The 13,615-nt window shown below is 57.6% G+C and overlaps 5 protein-coding genes across 5 annotated transcripts; 1 reads left to right on the top strand and 4 right to left on the bottom strand.

The window, feature by feature from the left end:
• Positions 1–451: 451 nt before the first annotated feature.
• B0H18DRAFT_979286 (amino acid permease-domain-containing protein) lies at positions 452–3,290 on the bottom strand. Its single transcript, XM_048044382.1, has 14 exons — positions 2,948–3,290; positions 2,840–2,893; positions 2,737–2,785; positions 2,562–2,685; positions 2,400–2,501; positions 2,299–2,335; positions 2,024–2,247; positions 1,877–1,968; positions 1,725–1,811; positions 1,589–1,661; positions 1,464–1,533; positions 1,239–1,379; positions 954–1,186; positions 452–901 (listed from the first exon to the last, which is right to left on the bottom strand). Exons 1-14 carry the CDS (start codon positions 3,075–3,077, stop codon positions 743–745), a joined length of 1,575 nt encoding a protein of 524 aa, XP_047898837.1. The 5' UTR covers positions 3,078–3,290; the 3' UTR covers positions 452–742.
• A 442-nt stretch (positions 3,291–3,732) lies between these two features.
• On the top strand, positions 3,733–5,241 carry B0H18DRAFT_1114803 (uncharacterized protein; the record flags this gene model as incomplete). The annotated part of the gene is made up of 1 exon (XM_048033168.1): positions 3,733–5,241. One exon carries the CDS (start codon positions 3,733–3,735, stop codon positions 5,239–5,241), a length of 1,509 nt encoding a protein of 502 aa, XP_047898838.1.
• A 493-nt stretch (positions 5,242–5,734) lies between these two features.
• On the bottom strand, positions 5,735–8,366 carry B0H18DRAFT_869466 (FAD binding domain-containing protein; the record flags this gene model as incomplete). The annotated part of the gene is made up of 14 exons (XM_048040022.1): positions 5,735–5,884; positions 5,942–6,059; positions 6,116–6,214; positions 6,267–6,347; positions 6,403–6,626; positions 6,683–6,732; positions 6,782–7,081; positions 7,138–7,609; positions 7,661–7,738; positions 7,794–7,835; positions 7,896–7,919; positions 7,974–8,085; positions 8,142–8,197; positions 8,253–8,366. 14 exons carry the CDS (start codon positions 8,364–8,366, stop codon positions 5,735–5,737), a joined length of 1,920 nt encoding a protein of 639 aa, XP_047898839.1.
• Positions 8,367–8,526: 160 nt separating this feature from the next.
• B0H18DRAFT_927676 (rab-GTPase-TBC domain-containing protein) lies at positions 8,527–11,564 on the bottom strand. Its single transcript, XM_048041657.1, has 8 exons — positions 11,418–11,564; positions 11,227–11,356; positions 10,931–11,170; positions 10,814–10,881; positions 10,279–10,764; positions 10,078–10,220; positions 9,566–10,011; positions 8,527–9,512 (listed from the first exon to the last, which is right to left on the bottom strand). The coding sequence occupies exons 1-8, from the start codon at positions 11,456–11,458 to the stop codon at positions 8,646–8,648; spliced, it is 2,421 nt and encodes an 806-aa protein (XP_047898840.1). The 5' UTR covers positions 11,459–11,564; the 3' UTR covers positions 8,527–8,645.
• Positions 11,565–11,689: 125 nt separating this feature from the next.
• Positions 11,690–13,560, bottom strand: B0H18DRAFT_979299 (uncharacterized protein). The gene is made up of 5 exons (XM_048044383.1): positions 13,488–13,560; positions 13,174–13,435; positions 12,206–13,122; positions 12,129–12,150; positions 11,690–12,073 (listed from the first exon to the last, which is right to left on the bottom strand). Exons 2-5 carry the CDS (start codon positions 13,250–13,252, stop codon positions 11,745–11,747), a joined length of 1,347 nt encoding a protein of 448 aa, XP_047898841.1. The 5' UTR covers positions 13,253–13,435; positions 13,488–13,560; the 3' UTR covers positions 11,690–11,744.
• Between the last annotated feature and the right edge of the window lie 55 nt (positions 13,561–13,615).

Below are 13,615 nucleotides of genomic sequence, written 5' to 3' on the forward strand. Positions count from 1 at the left end.
GCCGCCACGGCGATCCCGCCTAATCCCTACTCTCATCGCTGCATAGTTGCTTGGGTCCTTTCTGGCACGCGGCCGGTCTGCTCGCTCACAGAGCTGGTGATATACGGTCTATGCCCTATGCCCACCCATATGCTCTCCTCGTCGTCGCCGTCATCATCGCATCCCAGCCTAGCAATCGCCGAGTGCTCACTCCGTCCTCGAGCGGGCTCTCCGTTCGAGCCACTGGGTCCGTCGGGTTGCTTGAGCTTGTCTGCTGTGCAATTACCCTTATCGCAGGTATTTATTCGCTCGCATCGTCATCCCATCTCCACCCATCATCCCCCATCGCTGTCCATCTTGGATCCTGACTGCACATCCCTGTTCGCTTCTCGCCCTATGATACTTGACTGGATCTCCTCCGTTTAGAACTCCCCCCGTGCTCCGTAATGCGCGACAGCAGCTTGCTCCTTTTCGTCGTCGTCGTCGTCGTCGTCGTTGTCCTCGTCACCGGTAGTTTCGCCAGTTGTATTTTGTACATACGTCATTTGGAATTCATCGTCGGACGGTGCGTTGTCGTAGTTCATGCATCGAGATGCGCAAGTTCGTGGTGTCACCTTAGTCGGTGAAGTGTGTACGACGAACTGCGATGCCGTGATCCTACGTAGGTGTACATCTACACTTTTACGAGCCCCATACATGACCCTGCAAGATACAATGAAACAATGCGGATTGCGCCAACCCGCTAGCGGCTGCCCCGTGAATTCTATAGCTTGACTTTGTGTATGACGCTCCGCGTAACACCGTCCTCCCTCACCCACTCCCGCACGAGTTTGTAGCCTCCCCGGCGTGGCAACCACTGCCAGTTCACATACCAGTACGCTACGCCCACCAGCGAGATCGACGCCGCCGCCAGCACATGGAGCTAGTCCCTCGTCAGCACCGCCATCTAGTATAGAAGGCGACATGAGACGCACCCAGTACGGCAGGTTCTCGTACACCTTGAAGCCGGGCGGGGGCGGGACGAGCGGCGCGAGGACGAGGAAGACGTTCGAGAGGAAGAAGACGGCGACGACGGGCGTCCACGCGCGGAAGGGCGGCGCCCAGAGCGCGTGCAGGCCCGGGCTGAGCCGCCGCCGGAGCGGCGTGTGCAGGTAGAGCAGGCCGAGCGAGACGAGCATGTTGATCAGCGAGATCGGGTAGGTGATCACTGCGGAGGGGAGGTCAGTGTGCGCGGGTGGGGGGATGGGTATGGGGCGTACTGTTGATCATGAAGAGGTAGGCGTCCCCGGGCGGGACGGTGAGCACGAGCAGGGACGTCACGAACCATTGCTCGGCGAGCCCTGCGAAGGGCGCGCCGAAGGGCTTGTTGCTCGCGAAGAAGCCGGAGAAGGGATGATACCCTCTTGCCCGAGGGCTTGGATGACTGGTCCGCGGGGAAGTCGTGAGATACTGAGCCTACGTGTCGTTGGCGCGAGGAGACGTACCTCGGCCTTGGGTGTAGAGCACAGTCATTATATTCGCAAACGTCGACATTGCCACTATGCCAGCTACGACCTGCGCGCCGGTTCAGCATGACGCCTCGCCACACACACTCGACCAGGGCACTCACCCGCTCTGCGCCGATGCCCAGAGCTTGCCAAAGAATAGCGCAGCCACGATCCGCCCGCTGCCAGAATCTCATCCTTCGGCACCACAGCAAAGTAGGCTATGTTGGCGAGGAAGTATGCAATCGCGACGGAGAAGACTGCGAGGGCGCCGCGAGCTTGATCGTCCGCACGGGATCGCGCACCTCAGAGAGGGCGTAGTTGGCGTTGGAGTACCCGACGAAGGCCCTATAAAACAACGAGAGATCAGGAATGGAAAAGCTGGAGAGGTGGTGATTGGTGGGGTTACGCACCAGACAACGGTGAAGAGCCCAGTTACGAAGGCACTTACACCGCCCGTCCCACTACCCTCCCACATCTTCGACCACTCGAAGTTCTGCGGGGGCTATCGAAGAAGCTCAGCATAGCACGGGATAGGGGTCGGACGTCCGCCCGCTTACTTCTTCGAGCTTGAACCCAGGCATCCTGGCGAGTGCGGCCAGCCCGCTCAAGGCAATGGCACAAAGCGCCATGAGCTTCAATACTCCCAGCGTGTTCTGGAGGCGGATTCCCCATGCGGGGCGTGTGCCGTGTATGACCAGGGCGAAGGTGACGCAGGAGACACCGGCGAGTCGTGTTGCGATTGGAGGCGGCGTTTGGGTGGGGTTGACGGCATGCAGGACGTCTGAGACATGGTTTATTAGTATGTAGATACAACTTAACTTTGTAGGCGCACATTCTCCGAACACGCTGACGTTGGCTGCGGACCAACCCTAAGGAACATCGACACTTGGTCAGGGTGTACAGCTTGAGCGAGACGAGAGAGTGCCGACATACGATGAGCAGGGCATACGCGGCGTATCCGCATGCCATCAAGAACCTTGGCCGCTGGTATATATATTCCAGATAATTCTTCTCGCCGCCATTCTTCGGCAAAGCCTGTCAAGGAGCCAGTGTCAGGGCACCCATTCATGCTCTGACGAAAAGACAGCGACATACCGTCCCGAGCTCGATATATACAGCTGTACCGCAGGCAGCAATCATCGTTCCCAACAGCCACATGACGAAGGAAAGACCGACACTCCCGGAGGCACGAAGGATGACACTTGGGGTCGCGAAGATGCTGTGACGTCTGTTAGAATATGATGCAATATTTCACCACGTAGGACTATACCTTGTGCCAATGATGCGGTTGAAAATGAGGAAGACCGTACTGGTCAGTCCTACCGAGAACCGGTCACTAGAATGCTTCAATGATTGCTGGACAATCAGCTTACCGAGGTGTCGTTTCAATGACCCGTCATCGTTTTGAGGTGCGACATCTTCCGCCACTGCAATGGATTATCAATGCTCATTCGTAGGACGTGCACATACTGGCAACTCACGAGTCTGCTCATCCAATGACCTAGTATCTTCCAAATGGGCGAAGTCGCGGAAGACAGAAAGGTTGGCATTGGCTTGACCGGCTGAGCTGCCTCCTAGGAGGGGCTCGCTTTCTCCATTGTGAGAGCTCATAGCTGAGTTGCCTGCAAGGGCGAGCCGTGGTTGCTCTGGACTACTTCAATGTCTCCAAGGATTCATAGACCGAGGCGAGCGGACGCAGCGTCTGAGAGTTGGTCGCTAGCGGGGAGCCAATCGGGCCCGGAGTATTAGGGATGTGAGAGTGCGGAAGGAGGGATCCTGAGAGGAGGATGGACGCGCGAGGACACGCTGCTGGCTGATAACGGCGCCCATGGCGTGCGGTAGTCAGCGTACGACACGCTCACCGAGCAGAGCACCCACGATCGCACAGGCGCCCGCGCTGCGATCGTGCCAGAGACGCTTCCGCCGTAAAAGGCAACTCCTGTGCAACGTCAGGTCACATCATTCGCCTGTCACATTCCGTAATTCCCGGAGAGCGCTGAGCACGTACGTAGAGCAGGCGGGAAACAACGACATGATGCACCGAGTCGGCCAGTCGTCGGTGTCGCTGCAAAGGATCAAGGATCGACTGGCCAATGGGAACGCGTTATGTAAATGCCGGCGGGTCGCTGACGCACGCGCGCGGCTGCGGCACACCACCACCGCCCCGCCCGGTGCTCATATAGGCTAGCCCCGGCTGCCGCGTCTCCCACCCAGCAACCACCACTACCCTTGCATCCGTGAGGCTTGCTGTCCAGCAGCGTTCACGATGCAGCTCGCATCGTACGGGGCGCGAGCCCTCAAACCTACTGGAGGGGGAACACTCCTCCACACCAACCACACAAGGTCGATACACATCCCATCCATTCCCCGCCCCAATGTCGGTCAACCGACCTCCACCGCCCAGGCCGTCTTCAAGCAGACCCGCCACCTCTTCTCTCGCTTTGTCGCGCACCTGACGACCCCAGGCATCTCTCGTCTGCCCGGCAGCGTCCCAGCAACGGGTCGCTCGCTGTACAATGGGCCGACACAGATGCGCTCCATCCAACAGGGCCTCTCCTCTTCAGCGCGCTTCACCCTTTCCCGCCCACTGCAGCTACCCCGCCTCCCCAAGGCCCCCGCCGTCCCGCGGGGCGTCAGCCAAGTTGGCCTGGGGCTGGCCCGCAACTTCTCCACCGGCCGCCCCGTCTTCCAGAACCTCGTCGAGAACGTGCCGATCACTGGGCGCGCCCTCTGGGAGGCTGACTGGGACACGCGGATGCGCAAGGAACAGGAGAAGATGCGCATGCGCAAGAGCGTGAAGGGCAAGCAGTCCAAGAAGTCCAAGGAGATGCTCCGCCCCCGCGAGACGAAGAAGGCGACGAAGGTGGTGACCGCAGTGGAGGAGCGCGAGGCCGACTTGGAGCACTACTTCCCCGCCGCCCCGCTCGAGAACCCCGAGGTGACGACCCACCTGCTCATCCCGCTCGCCCCCGTTGTCGCGTCCGCGCGCGAGCCCCGCCTGCCCTTGTCAGCATCGCCTGCCAACCACCCGCTGCTCCCGGTGCAAGTCCTCGCGAATATGCACGGCGCCCATACCACCCACTCGTTACGCGTATCCTCACTCTTCGCGCGGCTCGACGCCTCTCGCGTGTTCGAAAGCCCGCACGTCAAGTGTGAGGCGCATGGCGATCCATTGGGGCTAGCGACACTCTTAGAGGTCACGTTCGACGGCTGGGACGAGAAGCGCGTCCGCAGCGTGCTCGGCGAGGCAGGCCAGGGATGGTGCACAGTCGAAGAGGTATGGAAAGACCGCGACGCGGAAGAGAGGCAGGCAATGGACGAAGCTCTAGAGACCATGTCGACCTCCGAGGAGTCCGTGCACTCCGACTGGCATGTCGGCGTCCAGATTGACCCTGCGCACTCCATGGTCCTCCCCACCCTCGACTTCTCGGCGTCGTTCCCCGTCGCGTTCCCCTCGCCCGCACAGGCCGCGTCCCCCGCGGCGCTGTCGCGCCAGCCGTCCGACCTGTCGATGTCCGACACGCTCTCGGATTTCGCCTTTCACAACGCATGGGCTGCGGCGCACCCACCGCCGCCGGACGACGCACGCTCCGACAGCGACAAGCTTTCGGACGTTGCGTCCGAGTCGAGCTGGGTAGAGACGATGTACCAGCCCGACCTCGCCGCTGCCCACGCGCACGCGCCCGCGTCGGAGCGCAGCTGGTTCGGGTTCAGCTCCGAGTTCATGGGCAGGATGGGCCAGGAGGCGGAAGGTCCGAGGGAGGATATGTTCTGATTGTGTGCACACCATGATTAGCGGACTGGTATGACAGTCTGTGTTGGTTCGTGTCTCCTTGACAAGCTCGCGTCTCTCATTGTATCAGTTTCCTCCTTTTCCCTTTTCCTGTGAATCTCTAGTATGCTTGGAATTATGGAGTCATGTCCATAATGTATGTGGATGCACCTAGAAATCAAGTGCTCTATCACTTGACAGAAACGACTGTGACTTCTGCAACAACACAAGCCGACAGACAACAACGAGGTCGACGGACATCGCGCGCACCATCTCCAGGCTGACGCTTGCTGGCCATTATGGTCTGCAACAGAGACTGCATCAAGCTCTACGGCTACATAACACTCGTCCACATTTACAACTGTTCGCTGCTCCTCGAAGCGTCGAGTGACTGCCGGACACCTCAGACAAATAGATATGTAAAGGGATGCATTATGAACACAGACAGCTACAACAACCTGCCTCAATCCCACACAACAAAGCGCCCGCGAGCGACCTAGTAGACACGCTTGAACGGCGGCACGGGCTTGCACTCGCTCTCGTCGAGCGTCGTGTCGATCACGCCGCGGTACTTGATCTCGACGTCCGGCTTCTCCGCGTCAGGCAGCCAGGTGAGCGTGTGCTTCATCCACTTCTCGTCGTCACGCTATGTGGGGTAGAGCATCAGCATGTGAGTGTCAGCGAGATGGCGGGGTGCACTGACCTCGGGGAAGTCCTCGCGTGCGTGCGCGCCACGGGACTCCTGGCGAGCGGCGGCGGCGGTGATGGTCTGGACGGCGTTTTGGAGGATGTTGCGGAGCTCGAGGGTCTCAACGAGATCCCTGCAAGATGACACGCATGAGGTGAAGAGCTTTGTGGGTGGTCGAACGACACTCACGAGTTCCAGATCATGCTCCTGTCCTTGATGCCAACCTGGTCGTAGCTCTGGTAGATATTGCGGAGCTTCTGCACACCCTCGTCGAGCGTCTCCTGGGTACTGCGGCATAATGAATATCGCGTGCGTACGCCGAAGAGAGCGCTACACTCACCGGAAGACAGCAGCGTCTGCCTGCATAGCCTTCTGCATGTCGAGCCGGATCTTAGCGGTGGGCAGAGGACCATCGGACTTCCTGTTCGTAGAGTGAGGAGACACATTCATCGAGCGGAGGCCAGGAGACGCAATACCTGATCTTGTCGAGGAAGTCAATGCTCTCAACACCAGCCTCCTGAGGGATCTCCTTATGGGGCTTGCCGGGGGTAAGAGTCTCTTTGATGTGATGCGCGCAAGCACGGCCGAAGACGACAATATCGAGCAGAGAGTTGGCACCGAGACGGTTCGCACCGTGGACGGACACACACGCTGCCTCGCCGGCGGCATAAAGACCGGGGACGACCTTGTCCTTGCCGTTCTGTAGCACACAAGAATTATGAGCAACTGCTACCCAAGGCAAGCGTGGACGCGTACCTCGTCGACAGTCAGGACCTCACCAGTGTACTTGGTCGGAATACCACCCACTGAGCACCAGTTCAGATGGGGCTTCTTCAGTAACTAACGGGGACTTACTGTTGTAATGAACAGTGGGCAATACCGGAATGGGTTCCTTCGTGACATCGACGCCGGAGAAGATGGCGGCGGTCTCAGAGATACCCGGGAGACGCTCGTGGAGGACCTCAGCGGGCAGGTGGCTGAGCTGAAGGTAGAGGTGGTCCTTCTCAGGACCAACACCACGACCTTCGCGGATCTCGATCGTCATACTGCGCGAGACGACATCACGAGAAGCCAGATCCTTCGCGGTGGGTGCGTAACGCTCCATGAACCGCTCACCCTCGGAGTTCAGGAGATATCCACCCTCACCACGAGAACCTACAGCACGCAGTTGACATCAGAAGCACCGGAGATGCGCATATACTGAGGCGTACCTTCAGTAATGAGACAACCAGCGCCGTAGATACCAGTCGGGTGGAACTGCACGAACTCCAAGTCCTGGAGGGGCAGACCCGCACGGGCAACCATGGCGTTACCATCACCAGAGCAAGTATGCGCACTGGTACAGCTGAAGTATGCACGGCCATAACCACCGGTCGCGAGCACGGTCTTGTGTGCCCTGAACCTGTGGAGCGTGCCATCCTCCATGTTCAGCGCAATCACACCAACACACTCGCCATCCTGCATAATGAGGTCAAGCGCGAAGTATTCAATGAAGAAGTTCGTGTTGTGGCGGAGGGATTGGCCGTAGAGTGTGTGCAGGAGCGCGTGTCCGGTACGGTCAGCAGCGGCTGCGCAACGATAGGCCTGACCACCCTTTCCGTACTTCAGTGATTGACCACCGAATGCACGTTGGTAGATCTTTCCCTCCTTAGTCCGGGAGAAAGGCACACCGAAGTGCTCGAGCTACTTCGAATATGAGTGACCTCTATCGTAGAGCACGGACGAGAGCCGCACCTCAATGACAGTGCGTGGGGCCTCTCTACACATGTAGTGAATTGCATCTTGGTCACCCAGCCAGTCCGACCCTTTCACCTACAGTTGTATGCTATCAGCATATTGATAGCACTTAAACGTCATAACTACTTACCGTGTCGTACATATGCCACCGCCAGTCATCCTCGGTCATGTTCTACTCGCATGACACGGAAATATGAGCTCCTATTCGTCAGAAGACATGCGTCAAACTTACACCAAGCGCAGCATTGATACCACCCTTCATGAGTATGATGTCAGCGACCTGGGAATCGAAGGCACGATATCTTCATACCTGAGCAGCGACAGTATGACTTCTTGTTGGGAAGAGCTTGGTGATGCATGCAGTGTTGAATCCCGCCTCTGCGAGACCAAATGCAGCACGCAGACCAGCACCGCCGGCACCTCTGCAAACCCATCGCGTGAGGGTCAAGCATAGTAACTGATACGATGCCGGACTTACACGACAATTGCATCATATTCATGTTCGATTAAAGGATAGTTCCCAGAGGCCCATGACTGCACGAATAGGGTCAGCATCGCCAACCAGCCTGGTTTTACTGGATCCCCGTACCGGGACCTCCTGGGCCTTGACGGGGTTGGTCGCGACGACCTTGCAGGCGGGCGCAGAGCTGTGGAACGACCTCTTACTGGCGCGGAGTGCCCTCGGCAGCGTTGTCCTCAACATGGCTGAGACGCAGCGAGCCCGACGTTGGTGAGAGCGATGAAGGAGAGTTGTTCTGACTTTACGCGGATCCCAGGCCTGCCTCGGTCAGTGACGACCGAAATTCCGTCGCTCTCCGAACGCGCGTGTCCCGTGATATTCCCCGCGTCGCCCGAAAGCGCCGGCCGCTTCGGCCAATCATACGGTTGCAATTAGCCTCCTCTAGCCTCGTTAACGTTCGTCCTACTCGAATATGTTCTACACTACACTACACTGAATTACTGCAAGGGCATCGTCTCTCTGCTATCGCAGCGCCCCCAAGGGATCGTCCTGCACCCCTCTGCGCGGAGCTTGATCGCGCGGAGTAGACTGAGGCACCTCCGACGGCGGTGCGGGCGGCGGCGGAAATGCGGGTGTTGTGGGGGTCGTCGTCCACTGCGTCGTCGAGGTCGGCGGGGGAATTCGGGGAAGAGACGCAATAGGAGAACTGTTGCTCGAGAAGTCTGAGCGCGTGTAGTTCCACGGTGCAACGGGCTTCTGAGGCATCGAAGACGTTGGCGGGAAGCGTGGGGATGGCAGGCTGGACGGGTTCGAGGATGCAATCGTACCGAATTTGGGCGGGGAGCGAGCAATGCCGTGATGCGAAGAGCTGATAGCAGAGGAACTTCTGCTTGTTGCAAGTCCTTGCGGTCGAGTGGGGGGTGGCGGCGCAGCGGCAGGCTGAGGCGGCTTTGGTGTAGATCGCTCGATATCCCTTCGTCGCTCGGCTTCTCTCTCCTTCTCTTGCTCTTCCTTCGCCTCCCTACGCTTCTTTTCCTCTTCACCAACCAATCGCTCCTCCTGTATGTCTGTTGTGTTGCTCTTGAGGACGTCACGGACATATGCTAGCGACTCCAGTGCCTCTTGTTTCCTCTTCATAATGGTGTCTTTGCTATTAGCATCGCCCTCATCCTGCAGAAGAGTGTCGACTATCCATTCGACGGAGTCTCCTAATCGCCGTTGGACCTTGCGCAGCTCTGAGAGTTCACGCTCCAGCTCGAAGCGTGAGCTGGACTCCCAGCTATGGCGCTCAGCCACTGGTCTCTCATCAAGCAGAGGATACGCCGCATAAGCGGACTGTGGAGACAGCGGGAGCTTGCTGATCGAATTGGCGAGGTCCGGGAGATTGCGCTGCAGTAGCTCGTGTCAGCATGAGATTGTTTGGCTCACACTTGAAAGTATACCTTCAGCTCTGAGACCGCATTCATAACAGTCTTGTTGATACCAAGGCTTTCGCCCCGTTCCAAAAGTCCACGAGCCAACATCTCCGGAAGGGCCATCGGACTCGATTGCTGGCGCGAGTGTCCGACCCTGCTGCTCTGTCCCGGTCCGCGCTGCGTCCCCGCGTTACTTCCAGACGAAAATGACTGGCCACGATCACCGGGCCTGGGGCGCCGCCGAGCCGGCGGCGGGGGTGGTTCGGGAACCTCAACAGGTATATCGAGCAGGTTCCGATTCTCGTGAATGATGGAGACACCTGCTGTCGGACTCGGTGACATTTGCAGGGTGAGAGCCTGGCGGAGCAGGAGAGTAGCGTGGTGTGCTGTAGGTGGTTCCGAGATGGTATCGCCGGGTGTTGAGGGATATCGTAGCAAAAACGTCAGTTGGCCGCTGTAATCAGACGGGATGACTGCGAGACAAGATGCGGAAACATTCGTTAGTATTGTCCGCGCGACATCGTCACCTCGACGCTTACGTTTATTACGTATGCGAATGAGCATCGCGACACAGATCCACTCTGCGAGGTCAAAAGACGGGTCACAAGCGAACAGCCCATCCCAAAGGATCATCGAGTCGTGCATATCAAACTCGCGGGTGAACAGCAAGCGCAACCACCGTCTGCCGCGAATCGTTCAGTCCCCCTTGACTGGCACACTAACAGCACACCTGAACTCACATTCCGTATATCTGTGGTTCGATACCAGCATTCTGCATGCTCTTCCAGAGCTCCGGGTCCACCGACTTCAGGTAGGTAGATTGTACGCGATTGCATGCCTCTACAATCGGTGCCACGAACGGTTTTATTGTAGATCCGTTGGGACCAGCATTCAGTTGAACGTGCGATGACAGCGGTGATTTGTCTGCAGCCTTCTTCTCCTGCCATTCGTACCAGCGGCCCACGCCGTTCATCACGGAAGTGAATAGTGCCCAGGCGTCTGCGACAATCCATGCCCTCGAGCAAAATTCCTTGACATTGGGGTCGTCCAGAGTGGGGTCCTTCTCGTCAATGGAGTCATAATCCACCGCGTAATATAGCGGGGCAAGCAGCTCGTGCATGCCCTGACGATAGCCTACGTCAGGATGCATACTCGAATGGATGAAGAGGACGTTTGTCAAATGAGCTTGCACGTCGGGGTCACGGAAGTAACCGATGTCAGGGAACCTGGAAAGCAATTCATCCCGCTGCAAGGTCCTAATGCGAGGACACGTACGTGCGCTCAACGTCCTTCAGAATCTCCTTCCGCAGCTCCATAGATGCAAACCATTCCGTCCATGGGTTCTAGAAGACGGTCGGCGGGCAGGGCGCTGAGCCAGAGGGCTGCACGCACCTGGTCGTCCAGGCTCAATGGGTTGTTCCTCGACAAGTCCAAGCGTGTCTGAGCGATTCTCGACGGCGGCTCATTCGTACCAGGGATAGTGAGACCATCCTCGTAACTACCATCTGGTGCCCGCATCTTCTCTAGCAACAGCGTCGTGTATTCATGTCGTGTAGCGCGCAATGCCTCTAGCGGGGACACAGATATCACATCCGACTTCGTCTGCAAAGGCTCAGCTTGCACAAGAAACAGCTGCACAGGGTTTTGATCGTGAGCATTCCTTCGACAACCATGGAGACGCATCGCACTTTCCAGGCCAGACTCCTCCCAGCGACGCCCGGCGCATCGTCCGAGGCTTGGAACAGACGGCCGCCGAGGGCAGCATCTTTGATCTTCGAAAGACTGGGGGAGGTATTGAAAAGGTGGTCGTATGCATCCCTAATGCAGCAAGAGGTTATGGGATTGAACCTGCGAGGCAAGGTTCGATCGTGAGACGGACTTGATCTCTTTCACCTCCGGTCTAGTCCGTCCTTCGGACATGGCATTCAGAAATATGTCTACGCGTAGAGCTCAAGAGTAGTGTCCGGGGAATGAGCAATCGAAGGGGAGGTGAAGGTGTCGTTGTCGGGGAGCTGTTCAACGACCCTGCGGAGCATACTTCGGGCATAGCTCGGCGATACCAGCCACATCAATGGATGTAGATCTCGATCCGTTGAGAGGACTGGGAGCTGTATGTAAGTTACGTCGACGAGCACTCGGGTTGACAGAAATGCCACAGTGATCTCAAGGATGACTTCTTTGTTATAATACGTGGTCAGAGTAGATACTAGAACCACATTGACACCGAAAAGCTAGTACTTTCACTGCGCATGGCATGCCACCAGCCTGGCGGGAAGAACAGCAAATCGCCCGGCTTGAGTGTCACACTCATCGCGCGCGGAACTGCTTCTTCCCAGAACGCCGGCATGTCTTTCTGATTCCCACGTTGTGCAAAGACATCGACCGTCGACGTATTGCTCATACATGGGTTGGTAGTATTTGCGGCAGGGTTGTGAGTATGATCGCTTGCATCGCCATTCGGAGGAGGATAAGGATACATGGCCGGGGTTGCTTCTGGAGGCGCCAGCCAGACTGTTTTGTGACCTACGACTTGGGCTGCGAAGTCTTGGACGTAAGCAAAGGGCGCAAAGCACGTGTGACAGACACCTACCGTAGAGATTGAAGAACGGGTCCTGCAATTAGGCCGACTGAGCAAGCCCGCCAAAGTTAAGCATGATCGTCACCTACAGTGTGGGCAGGCGATGTCATACGAGCTGGCCCTAACCAGACATTGAGAACAAGCTGCTCCTCATTGGCCGGCGGAGCATAGTCCGGGAATTCCTTCGGTGTCGGTAAGGAAGCGTATGCGTAGTCGGGGATTACGACGTCGTCGCGTAGTTTGGGAAACTGCAGAAACAAATTGTGTTGTGCAAGATAGAGTTTGCGTTTCTCCGGTGTTTGTTGCGCATGGGGCTCGAGGGCGTCCAAGAAATCGTTCCAAAGCATCATCTTCTGCGTCCAGTCGTCATCGCGATAGTCGTCGCCTATCTCCACTGGTACGACTCTCCCTGGGCCAGCTATCGATCGCAGGTAGTCAAGTGACCTCCACGGATGCTCATTCAGAGCAGGCCAATCGGTGATATAGCCCGGGATAACAAAAGGTCGTTGCGAGTACTGACGTACGAAAGCCAGCAGAGATGGCGGGCTATCCAGATAGGGGACCTGGTGAAGGGCCGAATGCAATGTTCTGGATACAGAAGTCGAAGTTACACCAATTTTGCCCAGCGGGCGGTCCACACCGCGTGTCCGCCCAAGACAACCCATTGCGTGGTGTTGAATCCCAAGGATCAGGTCAAGGATGATGTTCCGCCGGTCTTCCCCAGGAGCGCCAGCGATGACGATAGCATGGTCTAACCTGGAGATGCACGACATAGCCTGAATACAGTCTTTCGCAAGCCCCAGCTGAAGGACGTCGCCCAAAGAGCGAAAAATGCACGCGTCCGTGTAGAGCATCCGCCAACTTAGTGCGTCTGAGCGGGGTGATGTCCGCATCTCTTCATACGCCCGATGGATGACTGTGTCCAGTTGGCTTGACGTCGGCTCGTCCCACTTCGCTTCATCGAGCAGTTCCAAGGCAGCTTGTACGGCATCCATCTCTAGGCGGGCTATACAAGTTCAGAGTCACTCACTAAGGTCGTTTATTAGTTCGTACTCACCTACATCTTGAAGGACGTGGCGATCGCGCAGCCGGAATAGAAGCTCGCGGACGAAGGGTTGTGCCCACGCATCTGACATGATCACGACGCTAAGATATGGTGTGCGTCTGGCCTACTGCGCACCGATGAGAAACACGATGAAGACGAGGGGGAAGAGGGCAGTCGGTGTGGATGACCTGCAGACACGGGAGGCGAAGGAGTGGCACAAAGTCTCGCCTCGGAGTGTCCAAGCGTCGAGGAGCATCCCAACAGCGGCCGAGATCTAGATCACGATATGAGCAGATCTCGTCGAATTGCCTGATCGAATCACGTACCAGCAAGCGCCCACCGATGTCTTCCGCTGGTGTGCAGCTCCTCAATGCACTGTCGGGTCTGGGAGGACAGCGCTGCGTATGCGGAATGCGCGGCGCCCCTTATTCTGAGCATCACGGAGCAGCAAAAG

The sequence above is a fragment of the Fomitopsis serialis genome (assembly GCF_022376445.1).
Source record: "Fomitopsis serialis strain Sig1Antser10 chromosome Unknown B0H18scaffold_5, whole genome shotgun sequence".
Lineage (NCBI taxonomy): Eukaryota > Fungi > Basidiomycota > Agaricomycetes > Polyporales > Fomitopsidaceae > Fomitopsis > Fomitopsis serialis.